We start from the raw sequence: 23,499 nt of genomic DNA on the forward strand, positions 1-23,499 counted from the left end.
GTTTAGCACAAAATTAAAAAGCATCATTTGAAAAATTAAGATCAATCATCATAAAACATTTGCTTACTGAAGGGAAGGTTGCTTGGGTGGATGAATCTGTACCTCAGAGCTCTCAGCAACTCAATCACGTTTTCAAACAGAACAGCACAGGAGGGAACACCAATGCAACATGGTCTTTCTAATGAAAATGGGGCTTCCTGATTCCTTCCAGCCCCATTCAAAAACTGTGCCTGCCTCCAGGCACTCCTGATTGGTGGTCAGGTAAATCAATCATAGCTGAGCCTTTCCTTGTGCTCTTGGAGGAATAGCCCACCTTTTGACAACAAACAGAAAGCTGACTACTGGCTAAGAGGCTCTTTAATATTAATATTGGGGAGGGAATTCTTATGTTAATGTTGTCCACTGAGGGCACAGAACCTGGATCCACCACAGCGACATTAACTGCAGGCCCTGGAGCAGTCTTGAGAGGCAGAGAAGATGCATATGTTACTTAATTCAAATGGCGCCTGAAACTTATAGTGAGGTAAGTGAAATGGTGGCTGCAGGCGGAGATCTTTGGAGGGGCTGTGCCCACTTTGCCTCTTCTGAGGAGCCCCCATTGACTCGGATATTTCTTTGCAGCAACCCTCCTTTTAACAGATATTCAAGAAATTGCTGAAAGATTAGCATCGGCAATAGTGCACGTTTTGTCGAAAGCACGCACGCACGCACACAGCGCTCTCATTATTCGTGGGGATTCTGTTTCTGCCAATATCTGCGGATAACAAAATTGCTAATAAAGAAACCTTAACCTTATGGTGTGTGTGTGTGGTGGGGGGTTACGTTCCCAAGCACACTGAATTGCGCTGAGAATCACAAGAAAAAGCAGGGTGGAGCAGAAATAAGCACAGTATCTTGCTCTTCAGCAATGCCCTCCAAATCCTCCGACTCTTGTTCCCTTTTTAGGGGTGTTTGTGTTTCTTTTGGCAAGAAAGAGCCACAAAATGGTTCAGCACTACAAAATGACAGCAGAAATGACGTCAGAAGTAATTTCTGGCCATTCAAGAACTGCAGGTAGGTGAAAATAACCCTATTTTCGCCCCACAAAGAAACTGGGTCCTTATGACCCAACTGTGGACACATGAAACCACGGGTGCCAGGACTGTGGGCCGTGTGTGTGTGCTTAATAATACTGTATTTACCCGAACACAAGACGACTCTGAATAATACAGGTTATACTTTTATTCCCTCTTCCAAAAGGATGACCCCCTTGATTTCAAACATGAAAGAACTTGGAAAAAACCTAGTGTTGGATTCAGGTAAATACAGTAATAGTGTAGCGTATCTTCAAGTATTATGAATTTTGTTAAATAACTTGGCTTCAAATATGCATACCAGATATCACAGGGTTTGCATTCTCCCTTTGGACATCATGACAGATGGCAATCTCATTTTTAATACATAGCTATTTTGTGATCTGGGCCACTGCCCAGTCCCACACACTAACCTGGTAAGCATTAAGGAAAGTATAAAAACAAATGGAAGGCAAGCAGTCTGGACCAAGACGCACACGCTTAGTGGCTTCCTTCATATTCATTATTTTATCCAACTTGTCAGAGTCCTTTAGCTCAGGAAGAGGAATTCTGTATCGAGAAGAACACACTTCAATCAAAACAAGAATGTGTTTAGTCTATGGACTTACATGTGATATTTGGAACAGTGATACAAAAAGACAAAATCTGAATGTCAGTATTGGGGGTGGGGAGGGAAGGGATCAAGATATTTCTATACACAAGTTACAAAATGTCTAGGGCAATGATCACTAAATTCAAAGCAACAACTCAATCCTAGAACTGTCACATGAAAGACCATTACAATGAATAGGATTGTGCTAGCCTAGTACAAGCATCCTGGGGAACGTTAACTCAAATACTACAAAGACGGGATCATCATCAGTACACCCAATTTTAAAAAATGGGGGAAAGTTCTTTTTAAGAACATCATAATCTTCACAGAAATAAAGAAAGCATTTCCTCTGTGGGATAAAACTTACTCCTCTGTGCAGCCCATCCTCTAATAGAAATAGACCTTCCAAACTTTAAGAAACATTTCCATCTTAACTGAAGAAATTACAATCCTAAGGGAGAAATGCAGCAGACTGAAACACGGCCTCTCTGAAGTGGTAATCCCATTTTGGGGCTGTACCAGTTCAGATTAAAGAAAGAGGCTCACTTGATTGGATGCCCTTCAACACCAACAAATCCTCTCTACATAGAAAAATAGATGGCAGGACGAAGGCTGGGATCCATGACCTTTAGTGTTCTGTGTGGAGGGAATTTTTCATATGGAGGAGTAATTCAATCGCCTAAGCTGCCACTTGTAGTCTGACACGGTACAAACTCAGAACTAGGCCCAAGAGCCAGGATGGAAGAATAACGGGACCTTCTCTAGCTTCAAAGTTACCTATTTTGAGGAGGGGCATTTGGATCCTGCTTTTTACTTTTCGACCCCATGCTGTCTTTTTTAGACTTTTTCTTTTTTGGCTTGCCTTCTTCATTCTCGCCCTCTTCATCTTCATCATCCAAAGGCAATTCAATTTCTGGTTCTTTTAGTAAGCCAAAAAACACCTGCAACCAAAAGGAAAAAGCACGTGTTTAGTGAAACAAAGAATTGGTGAACTAATACATGTTATTGTATAAATGAGTTGCTAAAATTTAAAAAATAAATTGTGCATATTGAATCACTAAATCTTTTAATGGCATTATACATTTCTATCTACAGCAGTTAAATTATGTGTGTCAGAGACTAAAATCTCCATATGCAATCTGCATCATATATTGAACAAAAGCAGATCACACTAACACCTGCATGGCCATCTCTAATGCCAAGGTCACACAATCCAGAGATACTTTATTAGGGGTAGCTCACACATGCTTAGTGGTACTCTTGACTTTTAAACATTTAAACAGCACACTTGCCCACTTCATATCATATCACAAATGTATTTTGCAGCTCCCCCAAGTCTCAAAAATGGTTGCTGTGCAATGCTGCTATTCAATAACACAAGTCTAGAGTTATCTGTTAGGTCTGCAAAGTTAAACAGTCTAGCCTGCATCCAGACCAGTGTTAAGCTAGCATAATGCTGTTGCACTAGTGTAAGGATGCAGCACAATGATGTTATGCAAAGAAAACAGTATCTGTCTCAGACTAGTTACTGTGCTAGTGGAAGATGTTGACACACTGCACATCCCTTGCACAACAAGCTGCAAAGTGCCCAGTGTCTTGTGAAATGTATTGTGCAAAGAAGGGTGTCTACTAATGATTGTGCAACACTGCAAAGTGCTCAAACCACCTAAAGGGACGTATCTGGATTCTAGCCCAGATATAAGACACTATTCTTGTTTGTGGCCCAAAGATTGGATCCAGAGGACCAAGCAGGGAGCTTCTGCACCTACAACAGGTCTTTCTGAGGCCCCCTTTTCTTGTGTAACCCAAAAAGCTACTCTGAAAAGTAGGGAACCCCTCTGAAGCAGCATCTAATCTAGCACAAGAAACTGCAGTCAGAACAGAACAAATTATGGAGGTCCTAGCACTTATGAATACACTTTGAGGTGATATTCTTTGAATCTCTGATTATAAGCAACAATGACTTAACTAGCCATAACCAACTTTAAACTAAATAGTTAATATTTTAATTAATGCTATATGTTAAGAATTTTAAATTCTTATTTCAAATGTAATTCTTTACAAATGTAATTCTTAAGACAGAAATCACAAAACAATGAATAATAGTCATTCAAACCAAACCAGTGCCATGTTCAGGATTCTCTCCTGCATACTCACCCCCAAAGAAATGGGCTTTGTAAATTACTACTACATCAGCCATCTTTAATTCAATCCATCCATTAAACAAAATAACCTCTCTACTTGAACTAAATTCATCTTTACCTGCCAAAGGGTGTTTAGCTAAATTCCTCTCTATCCTGAAGCAAAATGCTATCCAGTTGTAGGACATAAAATCCAAGAACTCCCATTGGGCTGCAGCTCTGATAAAAGTGCCTCTGGTCTGTACATCTTTAAAACTGTTCATATATATATATATATATATATATATATATATATATATATATATATATATACACACACACACCGTGTTACCCCAAAAGTAAGACCTAGCAGTAATTTCTGATGTGCCGCTAATATAAGCCCTCCCCCGAAAATAAGACCTATAAGACCTAGGCGGGAGGCAGGGGTTCGCGGCCGCGCGCTGGCCGCAGGGATCGAGAACGGCAGGAGATGGGGTTGAAACTTGGGGCACTACCTCGGAGTAAGTTGTTCTGTGCTTGCCTGCCGTGGCGGGGGAGGTGTGTGCAAAATAAGACCTACCCGAAAATAAGCCCTAGTGCATTTTTTGGGCCTGAAATTAATATAAGACACTGTCTTATTTTCGGGGAAACACGGTGTGTGTGTGTGTGTGTGTGTGTGTGTATATATAAAACATTACTACACAATATTATTCGTGTAATAATATCAGCCTCCTACCTTTGCTTTATTAGCCTCCCGTTTTGCCTCCCCTGCTAAACTTCCAACCATAGCATCAATCTGTTGTTTACTGCGAGGCATTCCATCAAAGATATCAATGTAAAGGTGCTCTTGAACAATATTCCAGATTTGATTGTTCTGTTTCTCCTGAAGGTGTCTCTTCAAGAGCTGGTAAGAGTCACGGGATATGCGCAGCACAAACTTGCTCGTTCGGAAATCCAGCATTGTTTCATTCCCTCTCATGTGTTCTTTTTTGGTTAAGCTTGATAGTATGCGCAAGTCATCTTGGTAATAACACTCCTGATCCCCATGAAACCTAGAAGAAGGTTAAAGAAACACAGAAGGCAGCTAGGGTTACAATTTCCTAAACAAGCCAAACTGCGTATTCCCTAGCAGAACGTCTTGAAAAAGTGGCAGTTTAATACAGCACCTGACTTATATTTAATAAGTCAATTTATTAATAAGACCATTTTAATAAGGCAATTTAATATCAGCACTCACTACAGGTGAAATCCACCATCCTAAAGGCACAGAAATGCACAAAACTAGGGCCCCTTCACTAGCAGCAGCCTTTGGCAAAACCATGCTGGGCAGGACTGGATAAGGTTTCCAGTCGCTAAAAATTTGTTTTAGGCTGCCTTTTGTCAAATAGATCCCAAAGCAACCCACATAACATCTTAGGAACTCATATTATCAGACACACCTAAGCTTTTCCAGCCTTGGGAGGAGAGTATTTGGGCATTTCTCCCTCTGCCTCCCCTAAAAACCCTATTGGGAACCTGGTGTGTGTTAGGGATGTGCACAGAACTGGTTCAGAGGCCCTTTATCGGCCTCCAAACCGGTTCGAAAGGTGGGTGGTTCTGCCGTTTCGAAGGTGGGTGGTGCCATTTTAAGTGCGGGGGAGGGTGAACTTATCCCTCCCGCCAGCGTTCCTTTTTCAGTAAGTCCATGAGGCAGTAGCGTACCTCCCTGCTGCCCCATTTACCAGATATACCCGGAGGTATCAGGCGCACCTATGGACGTGCGTGCCGCTCCTGCCATGTGCCCATCATGTGCGTCCCTGCACCCAATACTTCCGGGTACATCCGGTAAACGGGGGCAAATGGGGCAGCAGGGTGGTACGCTGCCACCCCATGAACTTACTGAAAAAGGAGCGCCGGTGAGGGAAGAACAGTGGGAGGGGTAAGTTCACCTTCTCCCACACTTAAAACGGCCCCACCACCCCTGCCTTTGAACCTCCCCTGCCCGGCTCCATGCACATCCCTAGTGTGTGTTCCTAATTTCCCCATAGTAGGAGACAAGCTAGAGTTTCAGTAGTTCACTGCTGAAATGAAAATAACAAAGTTACTCAATAGTTCAGGCCAGGTAATAATGTTTCAGAAGTAGAGAAAAATTATATAGAGCAAATATTAACGGAATCTAACCAATCTAATCATGACACGGAGCAACCACCTCAAGACAAGATCTGTTATCTTTTAGACATACAAAACCGTAGAGAAAACCAATTAGTTTCTACGCAAATAAAATTGTTTGTCCGAAAGACTATTAATACATACTTAAAGTATAGTACATGAAGTCTTAATTGTGTTAGGACTGGGAGTGTCTTAGTTGTATGCTAAATAGCATCATCATCACATCTGCCAAAAGAACACATATATAGCCATCTGCCCATACTTTTGGGAAAGGATTATTCTCCGATGCCTGGAGCCGAGGACATCTCTCATTGGGTTATCCTTTCCCACATGCTCCCAGGCAGGATTAATGAAATTCTGTTACTAGCCTTAAGAGCCTGTAACGGATAACCCCTCCCAGTTCTTTTAGTCCTTCTTGCACTCCTAGACAGAGATTGTTCGTATTGCTCTTACATTGTTGTTTGTTATTCTGTTCTTGATTTCTTACTGCTATCTTCTCATATGCTATCTTCAATTCGTTTTTTCCTACCTTTCTGTAAAGTCTTTCAAAAAAACAAAAAAAACCCACCTCCTCCATCTGTCTGTACCTCGTCTTACTCTCTTTATACCCCTTTTAATTTTAATGTCTATTTCCTATGGAGAGACGACAGGCTATTAGACGTATTTTAGTCTCCACGGGGAGAAAGACATCAGGCTTCCCGTTCGCTACTAGAATGCCAGGATCGCCCTCGCCACCATTAGCGGACACGCCCTTAATGGTCGCGCTGCTAGATGAAGCTACCTATGCAGTAGACGCCGGATCGGGTCCCTTGCTCACTGTGGATAAGGATGCCGCACCGGGTCCTTCCAGTTCGGGACCCCTGATCCCTACAGGCAAGGGCGCTGTGCCCGGTCCTTCTTTAATAGCTCGCATGACGAGGAGCTCCGCGAAGACCAGGGGCGATTTGCAGCCAGATAGCGTGGACCAGACCTCGGTCTCGCTCCCACCTATCCCGAGTCTGCATGAGAAAAGAAGCACCATTGCAGCCGCTGAGACATCTAGCGGTTCTGCGAGCAGCGGCGCAATTTTTTCAGCGGGAAACCCTGGCAGGGTGGGAAGCCTGGGAACCGCTGGTAACCAAAGCTGCGCTTCTTCCACTGACTGCCAGGGAGCCGGATCCACACCCAGAAGGCTGGAGTCTTCTTTGGGACAGAGCAGCATAGGACCAGTGAGTTCCCTCCTTGTCGTGGCTAGTCAGGGACCTTCCTCAATTAACCCTTCAGTGGCCCAAGAATTGCAAAATGACCAAGGATTACAACATATTTCCCTGCCCTTGGTTATGCCCCCTACCTGGCAGGATTAGATTAAACAGACCTTGGCTATGTCTTTGAAGCAGGTTGTAAAAAAGGGGAAAAGATCTAAGAGAAGGAGCAGGGATCATCCCATATCTCCCTCCTCTTCTGAGGAATCTACCTCTCACCCATCCAAGAAGGCTAGGCATAAGAGGAATCATACTGATGTGGATGGCCTTATCAGCCCCCATCCACAAGAACCAGTTGAATTGGTGGATTTAGGAGGAGGTGGACGCTCATCAGAGGGGTCTGGGCAGGAATGCCCTGACATTACACCCAATAATCCTCTACCACTTCTCCTTCCAAATGAACCACTGGCTCCTGTACTGCCTATATCTCCTGCAGTACCTATTCCCATCCCTACACCAAATCCTATTTCAGTACCAATACCGGGAAATTTACCTTTAGATCCTCTGGACAAGGAAGGAGGAGAGTGGTCGGATGATCAGGATAACCCTGCATCCACCCTATCTCAATGCTTATTTTCACAGGAGGATTTTAGCCCCCTAGTATCTAAAGCCATTAATGCTCTAGACCTCCAGTCTCCTAGTAATCCAGAGTCTGCTCCCCCTACTAAGGGATCTCTGGTTTTTCCTAAGCCTAAGGGCAAAGAACTTCTTTTTCTACTACCAGAGTTACTGGCTGATATGGTTAAGGAAGAATAGCTACTTCCTACGCCCAATCGTAAATCTGTGGCAGTAGCCAACAAATATTATGCCTTTCAACAGGAGACCATGGACATGTTCAAGGTGCCTCTGGCAGATGCCCCCGTGATAGCCCTATTAAATGGGACTTTGTTACCTAGGGATGGGGAGTCCGCTTTAAAGGACCAAAATGATTTTAAAAACCCTGAGGCTTCTTTTAAAAGGGCTAATGAGGCCTCAGCTTTGTCTATAAGAGCGTCGGCTGCTGCATCCATCCTATCCAGGGCATCTGTGGTTTGGTTAGATGACCTAATACAAGATCACCCTGCTGACATTTTTAGCCTAAGACACCAGCTTATAAAATTCAGAAGGCACAGGCCTTTGTATCAGATGCAACCCTGGACGCTATAAGATACTCTTCCAGGGCTTCTGCAGCTATGGTTGTCGGACGCCATAACTTATGGCTGAAACATTGGCCAGTAGACGCTACTTCATGGTCACACTTGGCTGCTGTTCTGAACGACGGGATGAAGTTATTTGGGGAGGAAGCCCTAAAGGAGGTATTGGTAAACTCTAAAGAGAAACGTAAGACCATGCCTCTTCCTCCAGCACCACACAGACAAGAACGTCCTCCTCCTAGATCTTTTCGATTTCAGTACCAGTCCTTTAGGAATGTTCACCTCTCCTTTCAAGGGAGGGACAGAGATTCCAGATACCAACATCCTCAGTGGAACAGACAAAGAGGTGGTAGGGCCTACAATCACGGCAGACAGGCCTTTAACAACCAGCCCAAAACTCAAAAGCAGCAATGACTCCTCATTGGGGGGGTCTGGGCGGGGGGTCTGTCAACCTTCTTTCAAGAATGGCAGAAAACAACAACGGATTTGTGGGTACTATCAACAGTAGAGACGGGCTACAAGATAGAGCTAAAAACAGCTCCCCCCAACATTTTTACCAACTCCAAAATCACGTTGGCTTGTCAAGCATTTAGGCCTGCTAGACGCTATACAGCACCTGTTAGTTATAGGTGCAATAGAGCTTGTTCCTATCCACCAACAGGGACAGGGCATATATTCAATAATTTTTACCGTCCCCAAAAAGGACAAGTCTCTCAGGGCTGTATTGGATTTGAAATTTCTGAACCGGTGGGTTCCAAAGTGCAGGTTTCGCATGGAATCTCTCCACACGATAACAGAAAGTCTACAACATCTAGACCTATTAGCTTCCATAGATCTAAGGGAGGCCTATTTACACATCAAGTCACCATCTTCTCTGCTTCAAATACTGCAGAGTACATTACCAATACAGGGCCCTTCCATTCGGTCTGTCCTCAGCCCCAAGAATTTTTACCAAAGTCCTCGCACCCGTGATTGCGCACCTAAGACTACAGGGAGTACGCATTTTTTGTTACTTGGACGATCTTCTTTTAAGTTTTCCGTCTGAGCTGTCAGCGGCAAGAGATCTTCAACTAACACTCTATACACTAGAGCAACACGGATTCCTCATAAACAAGGAGAAGAGCCATCTTCTACCCTCTCACAAGATTCAGCATCTCGGCGTATTGATACCTACCTACAAGGACAGACTCTTCTTACCAGAAGAGTGGGTACAGACGTTAAAGCAGGAGCTCATAGAATTTCTGCGGGCCCGCCAGGCCAGACTGTTGTCTCTGGCACGCCTCCTGGGTCTAATGGTGGCCACACTGGATTCGGTCCCGTAGGCCAGATATCATCTAAGACCATTACAATGGTTCCTCCTGAAGTTTAAAGTACCCATATCCAACAAGGTCAATATCAACATCTTTGTCCCACAAGAAATTTTGTCATCACTTCAGTGGTGGTTGAGGGATACCAACATCAGACGAGGCAAGGAGTTCCTGGAACCAACTCGAGCAATAATGACAACCGACGCCAGCAAAACAGGATGGGGAGCCCATTGCCAACACAGAACTACTCAGGGCATTTAGTCTATGGAGAAATTACACAGCATCAATTGGCTGGAATTACGAGCTACTCGCCTTGCCCTGTTAGCGTTCCGACCTCTGATTGTCAACTGCCATGGTCAGGACAGACAACACTACCGTGAAGGCCCACATCAACAGGCAAGGGGGAACCAGGTCACATTCTCTCCAGACAGAGGCATCCCTGTTAATGTCCTGGGCGGAAGTTCATCTAGCATCGATCATGGCTCACCAAGTCCAGGGGGATCTCAACTCCATTGCAGACTGGTTGAGTCAGGAACAACTTCTACTGGGTGAGTGGACGCTCAACAGGAGGCTCTTTTTACAGATAACATGATGTTTTGGCCATCCAATGGTCGACCTCTTCTCTTCAACATTGAACAAGCAATTCCCCAGGTTCTTCACCCGGTTCCCTTGTCCACAAGCAGAGTGAGTAGATGCCTCAGTGGAATGGCCTCAGGAGCTACTGTATGCATTCCCACCGACTCCACTATTGGCCCGCTTACTTCACAGAATCCAACTACTCAGGGCACAAGTCATCTTGGTGGCATCTTACTGGCCCAGGAGGCCATGGTTCCCAGAACTGTATCACATGGCCACTCAGGAACCATGGCTCCTTCCGGTGTCAGCAGACCTTCTCCATCAAGGTCCAGTCGAGCACCACGATCCAGGCTGGTTTCAACTAGCCGCCTGGAGACTGAGCAGGGAATATTAAGCAGATTTGGTTATACGAGCAGTGTCTTAAATACTACGTTAGCTTCCACCAGAGATTCTACCAAATGTATATACCAATACACGTGGAGAACTTTCCTACGATGGGCAACAAGGCATTCCATACCTCGTGGTGCGGCATCAGTCAAGGACCTTCTTGCATTCCTCCAAGACGGGTTGGATAAGGGTCTTAAAGCAAATACACTAAAAAGACAAGCTGCCTCCTTGGCAGGGGTTATAGCAGGTCTATCTAGAGCCAGGGTGATAAATCATCCTCATATCAAAAGATTCCTTAGGGGTGCAACCCTTTTAACACCTTTGGTGGTCCACCGTTTTCCATCATGGAATCTACACACGGTTCTTAAAGCTCTTCAAACTGCTCCATCTGAACCAATCAGGTCCATACCATTAAGGGTATTATCTTACAAAACTGCTTTCTTAGTGGCAATTACTTCTGCAAGAAGAATATCAGAGTTGAATGCACCATCTTCCCACAAGAATTTATGCATATTCTCGGCGGATGCTGTACGGCTTATTCCAAATCCGTTTTTCAGACCAAAAGGTGTCTTCAATATATCATCATTCTCAGGATGTAATATTGCCATTGTTTTGTCCCAAACCAAGAGAGTGGGAATGGCATAAGTTGGATGTCCGCAGATGTTTGAAGATGTATCTGAAGCGCACAGAGAGTTTTAGGAAATCAGAATCCCTTTGTTAGCTTCTTACCAGCCTCAATGGGAAAGCACATTTCATCACAGACTCTTGCCAGATGGATACATGCTTGTATTTCTCTCGCATACGAATCCCAACATCTCTCAGCTCCAGAACACATTCTAGCTCATTCGACCAGAGCAGCTGCCACGTCTGCCGCCTTCTCAATTAACGCACCAGTATATGAAATATGCAGAGCTGCAACTTGGAAGGCACCCTCCACATTTACAAAACACTACAAGATCGATGTCTTTGCCTCTACACAGGCGGCCTTCGGTCGCAGGGTGCTTCAACAAGTTCTTTCCCCAGAGTAGGCACAGATACTCCCTCCCAGAGAAATTTGGCCAGGGCTTTGGTACGTCCCAATGAGAGATGTCCTCAGCTCCAGGCATCAGAGAATGGAGCATTGGTCTTCACTTACCATGAAGGCTCCTTCTTGATGCTGGAGTCAAGGACATCTCGGCCCTCCCAGGTGGTGTCCTGGCCTACTCCATGGGAATCCTAGAAGTTTTGGTGCACGACCTATATAGAGATATGGGTTTGGTATACTTCCACTGTTATTGTCTATATTGATATATATGTTATATGTTACCTGTTTTATTGGGCAGTTATTTCATAATTGTTGTGCTACTTGCACTTTCGTCCTAAAAGAACTGGGCGGGGTTATCCGCTCCAGGCTCTTAAGGCTAGTAACAGAATTTCATTAGTCCTGCCTGGGAGCACGTGGGAAAAGATAACCCAATGAGAGATGTCCTCGGCTCCAGCATCAAGAAGGAGCCTTCACGGTAAGTGAAGACCAATGCTCCATTCTCCTGGCCCTCCCAAGAGTTTAGAAAACCATATGCATTTTCCACACAAACAGGTATATGTTGTTCCTGCATTGAAAGCCAGTCTTGAAAAAGTGGCTTACACAATTTCTATAGGGAAAATGCTGTAGACTTCCTTTGCTCCACATCTTAAAAACTAAACAAGACATTTGCAGTAGTTAAATGTGTAGATACAATACAAGTGGTGATTGTGTATGCAAAATTATATATTACTTTTCAAAGAAGGACTTTGCTTCATTTTCATGCCCATTGTAGACTAGTTCCAAATACATATGTACAAAGAGAGGATAAAAAAGCTGTGATAACTCAGCTCGATGGCAGTCCAGGGCACATTCAATGAAGTGTTTCAGTCCACTGTAGTACTCTTCATAGAGTGCTGGGTCTCCCTGCTGGTTGTAGGCAGACAATACTGCACTCACATCTGGCTGATCTTCTACAAGGACTCCAACTGCAAAACATTAACATACCTAGTTAAGTCAATGTATCTACTCAATATCTCAGTACTTTAATCCTAACCTCAAGGCAAGAACCTCATTTCTGCTTGAATTTATTCTGTAAAGTGCCTGTGTACATTGATGGTGCAATAAAGATAACTAGTGACACTCAGCAGATTACTCTGGAGTGCACTTTGATAAATTTCTTACCAGCTCAATGTTCATAAAAATAACAGCCATTTCACTGCATTCTGCAGTAAGCTGCACAGCTCCAATGCAAGATGGTGCCCCCCTCTGCATTAGAAGCCACTCAAAACTATCACTATTAGGGGTGTGCACAAAATGGATTTTGCATTTTGTTTTGAACTTGAAACAGAACATAGATGGCTGAAACTTTTTGTCAAAACAGCGGTCGACCTGGTTGTTTCTATGGAGCAAAACTCAAAACATTCCGAGTGTTTTGGCCACAGGGAACAATGGGGAAACTCAAAACACTCTATTGTTTCCCAAGGGTGCCTCCAAGGGACACCAAAGTGAGTTGCAGGGTTCATGATATCCACTAGTCTACTTGTCTGTGACAAATGAAAAATGCGAGTTGCTGGGGGCAAACAGATTTCTCAGTATGACAAACTGCTTCCCGAAGTATAGAAAAACTATGTATCATTTGGACCTATACAGATTGTCCACAGCAGATATTCCATGAGAACTAAACTTAAGGTGCATGGCTACAGAAAACAATTTTTAGTATTCCCTACAAAACTGAGACAGACTGACCCAGTAACAGAGTCCTTCCACACCATTTACACACACCCCAAAACATTGTTGGGCTGGGATAAATATTCTTCAGCATCTTTTAGTAGCAGTCTCCTTCCTGCCTCTACTACATGGTCCCCAAAATCCAACTGTGAACAGCATGATGTGGGTGCGCTGACCCACGAATCTGGGGTTTTTCACTGAAATCTGTTCCTCTTATCTGCACTGGTTTTATTATTTGTGTTTTATTGCAGATTTTAAAGTGGATTGTTTTAATGGTGTAAAACTGCTTTCGGAGCCCATCTAGCTGAAAAGCAGAATAAAAACATAAGAAATAGCTGTGTAGGTGATCTCAAGAAAATGCTATGTTGGTTTCTTTTTTTCACTCTACCATAAGAGAAGCTTCTTTAGCTTCTTATAATTTTCAGTTTTAATTTGAACCTAATAATTGTGGTTTTTACTCTCAATCAATTTATTTATTACAGCCATAGGCCATACAGTGAAATACAAAGATTAAAACAGGATTAAAAACACAATATACCAACAATAAAATAATGCATAATAAACGGCAAAACAATAGTTCCTATGAATTAGACCTTGAACAAGATCTTCGTCTAATAGCAACATAAAAGAATTTCGCCACCTTAGTAACCTCATTATTTTGATCCTCAAGACAGAAATTCAAATAAAAGCAGTCAGCTCTTCTTGGAAATTGCTCTGACAAAGGGAATATGAGTTCTTTCCTAGTATCATAGTAAAGGAAGCAATATAAGAGCACATGTGAAACGCTTTCAGGGATGCCTGCACCACAAGGTCATAGGCCAAAATCTGACAATCCCTTATTAAATCCTTTTTCCAAAAGGGCTGAGGGCAACACATTCATAAGGCCCCTAGTGAATGCTATCCTAAACTTTGCTTCGCCTTCTCATTTCCCTGCTTTTAAATCCGACTTTTTAAAAAAGTTAATTCATTTTATTACTTTTATTGTATCTGTGTCTATCTTATTGTTGTGAGCCGCCCCGAGCAGTAGTGCACTGGAGGAACAGGGTATAAATGTATAATCCACTTGTGGAATTCTCTGCTACAAGATGTGGTGACAGCCCACAACTTGGATGGCTTTAAGAAGGGTTTGGATAACTTCATGGAGGAGAGGTCTATGTGGACCACCTCCAGCCTCAAAGGCAGGATGCCTGAGTACCAGTTGCAGGGGAGTAACAGCAGGAGGGAGGGCATGCCCTCAACTCCTGCTTGTGGCTTCCAGCAGCATCTGGTGGGACACTGTGTGAAACAGGATGCTGGACTAGATGGGCCTTGGGCTTGATCCAGCAGGGCTGTTCTTATAAATATTATAAATAAATAATAACTGACCACAGTAAACATTTACAGCAACTCCAACCCTAAGGCTTGCACTTTTGTTTGTTTTTTTAGTGTCCACTCAATCAGTTTTAGATCCCGCTCAGGTTGAATCAGGAGGGCCCCACTCTGAATGCAGGTACACACACTGCCTTGATACTGCTACCCAAAAGAATACTCATTCCACACACAGATGAAAAAAAAACTAGAGAGAACACTGATTCCAACACAAGTCTGGTGCAAACCAAACTGTGTGACCGTTAATACAGAACTGTTATTCCTCCACTTGGGTTATATATCTCAATTCTAACCTCTCCTGTTGCAACCGCAGAATAAAAATAGCAAGAGTAGAGCTATGGACCGCTCCCCTGAGCGCATCATCGTAACTCTCGGCTCTCACCTTTCCCAGGAGGACCCAGAGGCACTGCAGGAGGTGCCGCGACGGTCGCAGGAGGAACGGCCGCCCCGGTCTGGCCAAAGGTGACGGAGCTGAGCAGCACATCCCCGGCTCCTGCGGTGGCGATCCCAAGGCTGGACTCCTGTCCTTCCCCGCCATGGGCTGCTGGGGCTCCAGACGCCGAGGGACTAGGATCAGCCGCGACCTCGTCGGCGAGCAGCCGCGCCTCCCGGCGGAGGATCTCTTCCGACTCCCGAAGGTTGCTTCGCCGTAGGAACTGCAGCACAGCCAGCAGCGTCTGCCGGTCGGTGGGCAGTTGGGAGGCAGGCGGCGGTGCAGCGCTGACGGCCACGGGCGGCTTCGAGTCCAGCGGCTCTCCTTCTGTGGGGGTAGCGGCCACCGAGGGGGCGAGAGGGGGAGCAGCAACTGCTGCTGTCGCCGGAGACTGAGGAGGAACGGGTGGGGGCGGAGGAGGAGGGGGCGGCGGCGGTGGGGCGACTCCCGCATCAGGGTCTGGCTTCACGGTCACCGCTTCGGCTGGCTCCTCCGGCAGAGCAGCCATACTGGAGCCCAACGGACTCCCTCACTCAGGCAGCCCGCGTGTTTGCGACACTCAGGGCACAGTGCCCCCATGTGAGGCCAAGAACCCTTAGCGACAGTCTGGCTGATGCTTTACGGCACTTCCGGTTTCCCTGTCGTTTTGCGGTAATGAGGGGAACGGAAAGAAAAGAGAGATGGTACTTCGTGTTGTTTGTTGAACGTATTTACACATACAGATTTGTAAAACCCTTCGTTTTCGGAGAGGCTTAGGAAGGATTCTTGTTAGATTTAACCTGGTTCCTCTTCAGTCAACCGGCTTTACACCCCCGCCCCGAACCTAAACACATTGCGTGGAAGTGAATCAGGTTGATTTAAATGGTGCTTATTTCTGTCAAAGGAAGTGTATTACGGATCGGACAAAGCTCAGTTCCTCAAAAAGAATATCTGTCCCTTTGAAAGAAATATAGTACATATTGTATATTGTCTCAACGTGAATTAGTGTTTCATACAGAAACTAGCAAGCAGAGTTTTGAGGATTCTCTGAAAAAGGAATTGTGAATTTCACAATGTGAGACTCCTAATACTGCATTTTGTTAATCTTCCAACTAATAGTGCCTCTAAACTAAGAGAGAGGGGACCTTGTTTGCCTGGCCCCTCGGATTAAGGGGATAATGAAGAAAATAGGGGTGGAGCTGGGGGGGCGGTTCTTTGAACTCATCTGCTCAATTATAACTACACAATATGCGGATGGCTGAGTTCAATGAGGTTTATTTTCTGGTAAACCAAGGATTACAGCTTTATGCTGAAAATAAATGCTATTGAAGTTAATGGAGATTCTATGCCCATTTAGTTCTATTGAAATTACTTCCAGGTAATGTTTGCATAGTCGCCTTAAGTGGTGCAGCAGGGAAATGCTTGACTAACGAGCAGAAGGTTGCCAGTTCAAATCACCGCCGGGCAGCAGTGATATAGAAACATGCTGAAAGGCATCATCTCATACTGCGTGGGAGGAGGCAATTGTAACCCCCGTATTCTACCAAAGAAAACCACAGAGTTTGTGGGTGCCAGGAGTCAAAATCGACTTAACGGCACACTTTACCTACCTTAATGTTTGCATAGGAAAGGTTGTGCCGAAGCCAGTATCAACCCCACAGACAGAGCCATATGGTTTTCTTGGCAGAATACAGGAGGAATGGTTTACCATTGCCTTCTCCTGTGCAGTATGATACCTTTCAGCACCTTCCTATATTACTGCTGCTGCCCAATATAGGAGTTTCCCATATTCTGGGAAACACACCAGCGGGGATTCCAAACAACAGCCTCCTGCTCTCTAGGCAGTTTGCTCCCCCGGTGTGCCAGTAGGTGGCTCGTTTGCATAAGACTACAACCTATATGCGGCTAAATACTACTACTGATATTTATATACCACTCTTCAACCAAAGTTCTCAGAGCGGTTTACAGAGAAAAATACATAAATACATCCAGTACTTTTCGAGTGCCGCCGCCAATGTTTATTACTGCCAACGTATAGCGAAAATGGCCACCGCAATACGCCAGAATACTAACATATAAATACATGTTGTATGTAGACTAACGGAATATCAAATCTCCAATTTGGCCAACTGAACAGATTTTATTCAGTCAGGGCACAAAAGGGATTTAATACGAATTCATCAGTTTTGATGATTTGTAGATCAAAGACACGAACAGCCAACGCTAAGAAAATCATTCGTGTCTGGAAACCGAAATTCGCTTGCCTGTTGGTGTCTTTGATCTACAAATCATGGCCATCGTGCTGAAGTAACGTTCATGCTTTCTTAAAGTGCGCGCGCCAAAAACGCACATCCCAACTCAATTTCCCAGAATGCTTAGAGAGAGCACCCGTATTTACCCGATTAGAAGAGGACTCTGAATGTAACACTACACCTTTAAAAAACAACAACAGGTTATACTGTACTTACTCGAAAAGAAGAGGACTCTGAATTTCAGAGGATTTCCTGATTTCTAACATCAAAAAAACTTGGGGCGAGAGAGAGCCTATGTCTTGCACCCAGGTAGGGATGTCGAGAAAAATGCGGGCGCCCTATGTGTGTGCAGGTGGCAATGGGCTTTGCGCACGCGCCTTGCGGTTGTAGTCACGTTTATGTTGTTTGATGGGGAAGATCGTTGAGGGGAAAACTGTGTGCTCTTGGTAAAAGGCGTCTTCGTTCTAGGCGCTTCCTCAGTGGCTTCTGTGCTGTCAAAGTGGACCGCACCTTTGTTTTCGCGGGAGACATGGAGAAAGGCGAGGGGTTTGTGGCTGGGGGAGGGGGAGAAGCAGGAGACCCCCTGGAAGCCCCGGGTTGCTCCGGGGCGGCGGGGGGCTCCCGCTTCCCCAGGGGCAGCCGCTCGGAGTCCAGCGATGAGGGGAACGAAGAGATGGAGGACGAAGAAGAAGAAGAGGAGGAAGAGGTGGTGGAGGAGGAGGAAGAAGAAACTCCAGAGGAGGGGCCGCCCAGGGACCCCCTCGGGATCTCTGGGATGGAAGAGGCAGAAACGGATTCGGACGACGAGGAGGAGGTAAGATGGGAATCGTCGGTTCCCTCGCAAGATTGCGCGAGCGGGGCGCGCTCCGGGGAAGGGGCACCTCCTAGCACATCATGCGTCGAAAAGTGCCCGTGTGGGGCTGTGTCTCCAGAATTAGGCTGGGGTGGGGGGACGCAGGTTCAGACCGCCACGGGGCTTGTACTCTTCCCCAGAATACTAGTGTTTTCTCTGACCTTCCTAACAAAGTTGCTGTGAAGCTAAAATGCTGCTTTGCTCTCCTGGTGGAATGGTGGAGTTAAGAGTTGCTTCCCAGATGTGCTCATCTCCTTGGGGAGGTGCCGTATTTGAAGGGAGAGGGTATTTTTTAAAAAAATAAAAAAATTAATGTGTTTATCTATTATGATTTTATCTCTTCATGAATTTTAAATGTGTTATGTTTTTAATTCTGTACACCACTTAGAGATTTTTGTACTAGATGGTATATTAATTCAATAAATAAATACATTTTGTACTGGGCCTCAACTGGTGCTTCTGTTCCCTCCCTCTGCATCCCACAGCTTTGCTGAATAGGGAGAGAGACTGGAGGTGGGCAGACTGTATGCCATGACCCAGCCCACCTTTGTACCAATTGAGGGGTGTATGGCACCAGCAGCAGCTCTTTCTCTACCCCTTTCTCCTCCCCACCCATCTTGGCAAATACCTTATGTCCCTGTATCATCCCAGGGAGATTTGGGGAAAGTCAGCCGAGGGGTTGCTTAGGAAGCCCTAATGCCAATGTGAGACTTGTACTTCCACTGCCTTCTACCACTTGCTTCTTAGTCTACAGATGAGAATATCGCTGAGGAGGTGAGTGGAAGATGGCAGCACCGCACAAGATTTACAGTCTTGCTGCTGCCTCGAGGTACAATCCCTGGAGCCTTTGAAGTCAGGCCAACTTGGCCACTCTTTGATGCTGGCCTTTTCACCTTTCATTGTATTTTTCCCCAGTGTGACATGACATCTTTGTATGTGCCAGAGAGAGCTCTCCCCACTCCCACAAGTTTGCCTCTTATTGTGTGATCTGTGCAGAGTAGAAGACAGTCCACAAGATGACACCTGTCAGCAAGTCCTGTTTTGTGGAACTGCTACATATCTGCAAGATATATCTGTCAATTTCCCCTTGGTTGTACAAGCACACTTTTAAAAATCTGATATAACTCTCATTTCCATTTTCAGCGCATGATAAACCTATCTGAGCTGACACCATATATAATGTGTTCTATCTGCAAGGGGTACTTTATAGATGCCACAACTATAACCGAGTGCCTTCATACATGTACGTACTAATATTCATTTGCTGTTTAATTCTGGTAACTCTGTGGTGATATCCAAGTGATATTCTGAAAAACCTTAACAATCCATATATATTTCCAGGGTGGTTCTTGGATTATACCCACCTTGGTTTTTTTCATTCCCTGATGCAAGCTGTTCTAAAATCCTTTCAATTCTTGTGCATGATTGTTTGTGTTCAGCCTCCCACATACATCTTAAAATATTATCTTCTACTTGGGTGATTATGCTACTCTAAGTTTCTGCTGTTTCTTAGGACCAAGCTGTGGCTGTGGATGGGCATATGCAAATCCAGATCTGAACTGTGTTCTTCAGCCCACAGTGGTAGTATGGATCCTGAAGTATTTATACAAGGCCACCTGGTCAGCCTAGGGGCTTCATGTTGCCAGCCAGCTGTAGTTGCCAATATTGCATACAGGCTCTGAGGTTTGAGTATGCTCAGTCTTAGGTATCTTACTATGTTGAGAGTTTACTAGGTAAGTCCTGGCCATAGGCCATGAAATTCCTGGTTTAAGCGCTGGAGTGTCTGACACCCATTATCCATTGATTTCATTGTGAGTTTTAACAGCTCAGTCTAAACTTTGGAAGTAAGTCCCAGTGAGTTTATTGGTATTGAACTTCCTGGTGCATGTGCTTAGAATTCCCTCTTAATTGTGTCTAGCTCGATTGCATCCCCTTCAGTCCACCCTGTGGTAGGCAAATAGATGCTTGATCCATTTAGGGAGACCAAAGATTGTTAGACTAATTGTACCACTAAGTAAGGTACATGTATTCCAAACTTTAGTGAGACATAGTTGTAAACATGACATATAAAAGACCCCTTGAGCAATTTTGGAGGTTAGTATTCATCACTAAGAAACATCTTGCTGTGGAGAGGAAAATGGAATCAAGATCTTAAGAGGAAAAGGTGTGTGCATGTTCTTTCCTCTGCACTGTACCTCCTTGCAGGTCTTGCTGAAGCACTGTCAAATCTATTTTATGAAAATCAGAACACGTGACTGGTGTATTGCAACTTTTAAGATCTATGTTGCCTTCCACTTGTAGGTTGTGGAATATCATTATTAAAAGACAGCCTTCCTAAAACTGCAAACAAACTGTAGTTCTGAACCCAGTATCAGATTTGCTTATTATCTTAATTATTTTTTCTTGTTTTTGCATGGCATTCTAGCCAACATGTATTGCATATTCTGAATTATATTTGATGACTGAATATTACTTTGTAATAGTATGTGAATACCAATTCATTTATCTTCTTACAGTTTGTAAAAGCTGCATAGTTAGACACTTCTACTACAGCAATAGATGTCCAAAGTGCAACATTGTAGTACATCAGACACAGCCCCTTTATAATATCAGGTAATGATTATCTGTATTTAGTTTGTAAAAGGAATAGTGGCTTTAAGAAAACTTTCATATCTGTTTTAGAGTGCTAGTCAGATACCTGCAACTGAATATTTTCAAATCAACCATGCATGTCTGAGGAAAACTTCTTTCTGTCTGCAGAAGTAATTTGCTTATTGTAGTTCAGTTCAGTTTATTTATGGTTGCTGACCAGAGAATTGTATTTCTATATTGCCTGTAACTAGTGTGTCAAGGTAGTTCACAACCAAAGTAAAACATGCATAGTTTAAAATTGAACAGTTAAAAACAAGTAAATTCAACTAAACTGAAATTTTGTGAGGTTTAAAAACCCTCACACATATCCCAGAAGAGAATTTGCTTCATGTAGGAAACTCTTCCTTATGAGGGTTGTCCCTTGGGCTGCTTATTCTCTCTGGGGCACCAATCCACTATTGCCAAAGACTTCATAAACAATGTTGCTTTAACTGTGATCTGTGAGCTAGAACATCAGTACTTCCCTCAGAGTTGCCCCTGGTTGAGTGGCTGGGTCATTTACCTAATAAGTGATTATCATAGTTGAAAATACTTTATATCCTGCCTTTATCCAACATGGCTAACAATTCAAAGCAATCTAACAGAAGTTACAGCTTTTAAGCACTATAGAGTAATTGTGGTAATGAAAACTGTAAAGCAGTAACTTGAAGCAATTGGCAGGTTAAAGGAAGAGCATGCTAGAGTAGGACAGTTCTTACCTGGAAACTGGCATATCTCCTTGAAGGTATTGCATATCTGGGCACCAATGCTGAGAAGGCTCTTTTTCTTGTGTCCATGCTTCTGACAGCAGGGAAACATGGTGGGAGGGCCTCCATAATAGATTGAAGTTCTCAGGCAGGTTAATGTGGGAGGACACAGTTCTGAGGAGATCCTGCTTTCAGGCTGTGTAAGGCTTTTAGTGTTAACATCAGCACCTTGAATTGAGCCTGGAAACAAATTGGCATCCAGTGAAGAATCAGAGTGAAGTGTTCTGCTTTCTTGTCCTAACCAAAAGCCTGGCAGCTGCATTCTATACAATTTGCAGTTTCCAAGCTCTTCCCAAAGGAAGGCCCACATAAAGTACATTACTCTGTTTCAACCTGGAAGTAACCAGGGCATGAACAACTTTGGGGCTGTTAAAATAGCTTCTGGATCTGGATTGTGATCCATTGCATTCATAATGAAATGGGGTTCTGCACCTGCAGAGGGACCTCGTGGATAGACTAACTAGCTCCTCGAGATGCCCACTCTGCCCAGCACACGCTCCGTGCTTTCGTTGTAAACGGCGATTGGGGGCGTCACTTCTTGAGTTTCTGTTTGACCGCCAAAGTGACTATACCTCGGTATTAGCTCCTCGTTATTCCTTCTTTATTAGTTCTGTGCTGCTATGTAACTTATTTTCAATTGCTCTCTTTATTCCTGCAGGTTGGATCGACAGTTGCAAGATATAGTTTATAAACTAGTTGTCAACTTGGAGGAAAGTAAGTCTTCTATTTTAAGCTGGTTGCTATTGATAAAGCTAAAATTAGGCTTTACTAGGAAGTATGTTAGATGTAATGCAGGCACTTTTTGTGTTGGGCAATATTCCTAAGTTGCTTTGTTTCAAATCCTTAAGGTTAGGTCTGTGCATATTTTGTGTTTATAAGGTTGCTGCAGAAGCACAGACTTGTTGCACGGAATGAAACAGAACAATTCAAAATTCAGTTTAAAAGCAAACAAGTTTGTAAGGTGTTTTTTTTTTGTTTAGCTTAGTCTTGGTGGCGGTGGCTGGAGAAATCCCCAAAGATACAGGGATCTAGTTCCAAGAAGATTTGACTTTGTTGACTTGCACAGCTATCTATCAATCTCTCTCCCTTCTTCCCATCTTTCGTCTTCTTCTCCCTTGCCCCAAGCTTTAATGACCACTCTCTCTGTAGCCAAAATAGTCTCTATTTCTGTATCCTTAATTCCTTTTATTTATCCTTGCCAAAACATTAAAAATACTTTGAAATTAATGAATTTCAGAAGCAGAATCAACTGTGGGTGGGGGACCACGTACATATTTATCTGTATAATTTAGATCACTATGTCTAGGTTTCCTGTGTCAGTCCTGAATCCATTCAAGGCTTACTCCATAATAATATTATTTAGTCCTGTCATGTTCTCACTGTATTCATGAGCTGATACTTTTGCTGGTGTGTTGACTGGTTTGTCAAAACCAGAGGGATTAAACCAGCTAAATGTAAGAATGCTAACTAATGATTTGCAAGTTGAGTTGTGCTGTGATGTGGTGAACATTTTTAAAAGTGAAGTGATGCCATTAATGTATGAAGAATCCTGGTAAGTGTTAATAGTGGTTGCCTTTGTCATTGTGTGCTTCATAGCTAACCAACTACTAGACCCATGAAATATCTGTGGGCCAGTTTGGACAATACTTTGCCCACCTCACCATGTGCGACGAAGATTTGCATGCATTGCAAGCATGTAACTCCTTGCTCCAGTGAGCAGAGGTGCTTTTCCCTACTTGTGTGAGGCAGGTTCATCCAAACTTCTCCCTCACACTTGATTAGGGACAGGCACCCCCAGAGGCGTATCTAGGGAAAATAGTGCCTAGGGCAAGCACTGAAATTGCGCCCCCTGTCCAAACATCTGACACCCATCTTTCAGATAACTTTACTATAATATCAGCTGAAAAA

At 44.0% G+C, this 23,499-nt stretch overlaps 2 protein-coding genes across 7 annotated transcripts in view; one reads left to right on the top strand and one right to left on the bottom strand.

The window, feature by feature from the left end:
- TAF5 (TATA-box binding protein associated factor 5) overlaps positions 1 to 17,773 on the bottom strand; it is a 28,345-nt gene extending 10,572 nt beyond the window's left edge. Inside the window, exons 1-6 of the mRNA XM_053311879.1 lie at positions 17,557 to 17,773; positions 15,059 to 15,747; positions 12,332 to 12,566; positions 4,522 to 4,837; positions 2,443 to 2,606; positions 1,487 to 1,622 (exon numbers count right to left, since the gene is read on the bottom strand). Of these exons, the coding sequence (XP_053167854.1) occupies positions 1,487 to 1,622; positions 2,443 to 2,606; positions 4,522 to 4,837; positions 12,332 to 12,566; positions 15,059 to 15,617 (1,410 nt within the window). The 5' untranslated portion in view covers positions 15,618 to 15,747; positions 17,557 to 17,773. The remainder of the gene's footprint in view (positions 1 to 1,486; positions 1,623 to 2,442; positions 2,607 to 4,521; positions 4,838 to 12,331; positions 12,567 to 15,058; positions 15,748 to 17,556) is intronic.
- PCGF6 (polycomb group ring finger 6) overlaps positions 15,759 to 23,499 on the top strand; it is a 67,623-nt gene continuing 59,882 nt past the window's right edge. For 2 of the 6 annotated variants that reach the window (XR_008320099.1, XM_053311900.1), the window contains exons 1-4: positions 17,667 to 18,154; positions 19,337 to 19,436; positions 20,710 to 20,806; positions 22,250 to 22,305. Coding sequence is in view for 5 of the 6 variants with exons in the window: in XM_053311900.1 (XP_053167875.1) it covers positions 17,870 to 18,154; positions 19,337 to 19,436; positions 20,710 to 20,806; positions 22,250 to 22,305 (538 nt within the window). In the remaining variant the exon portion in view is untranslated. The other 4 variants (XM_053311902.1, XM_053311903.1, XM_053311901.1 and 1 more) reach the window with 4 other exon arrangements.

This window comes from Hemicordylus capensis, chromosome 3, assembly GCF_027244095.1.
Source record: "Hemicordylus capensis ecotype Gifberg chromosome 3, rHemCap1.1.pri, whole genome shotgun sequence".
Lineage (NCBI taxonomy): Eukaryota > Metazoa > Chordata > Lepidosauria > Squamata > Cordylidae > Hemicordylus > Hemicordylus capensis.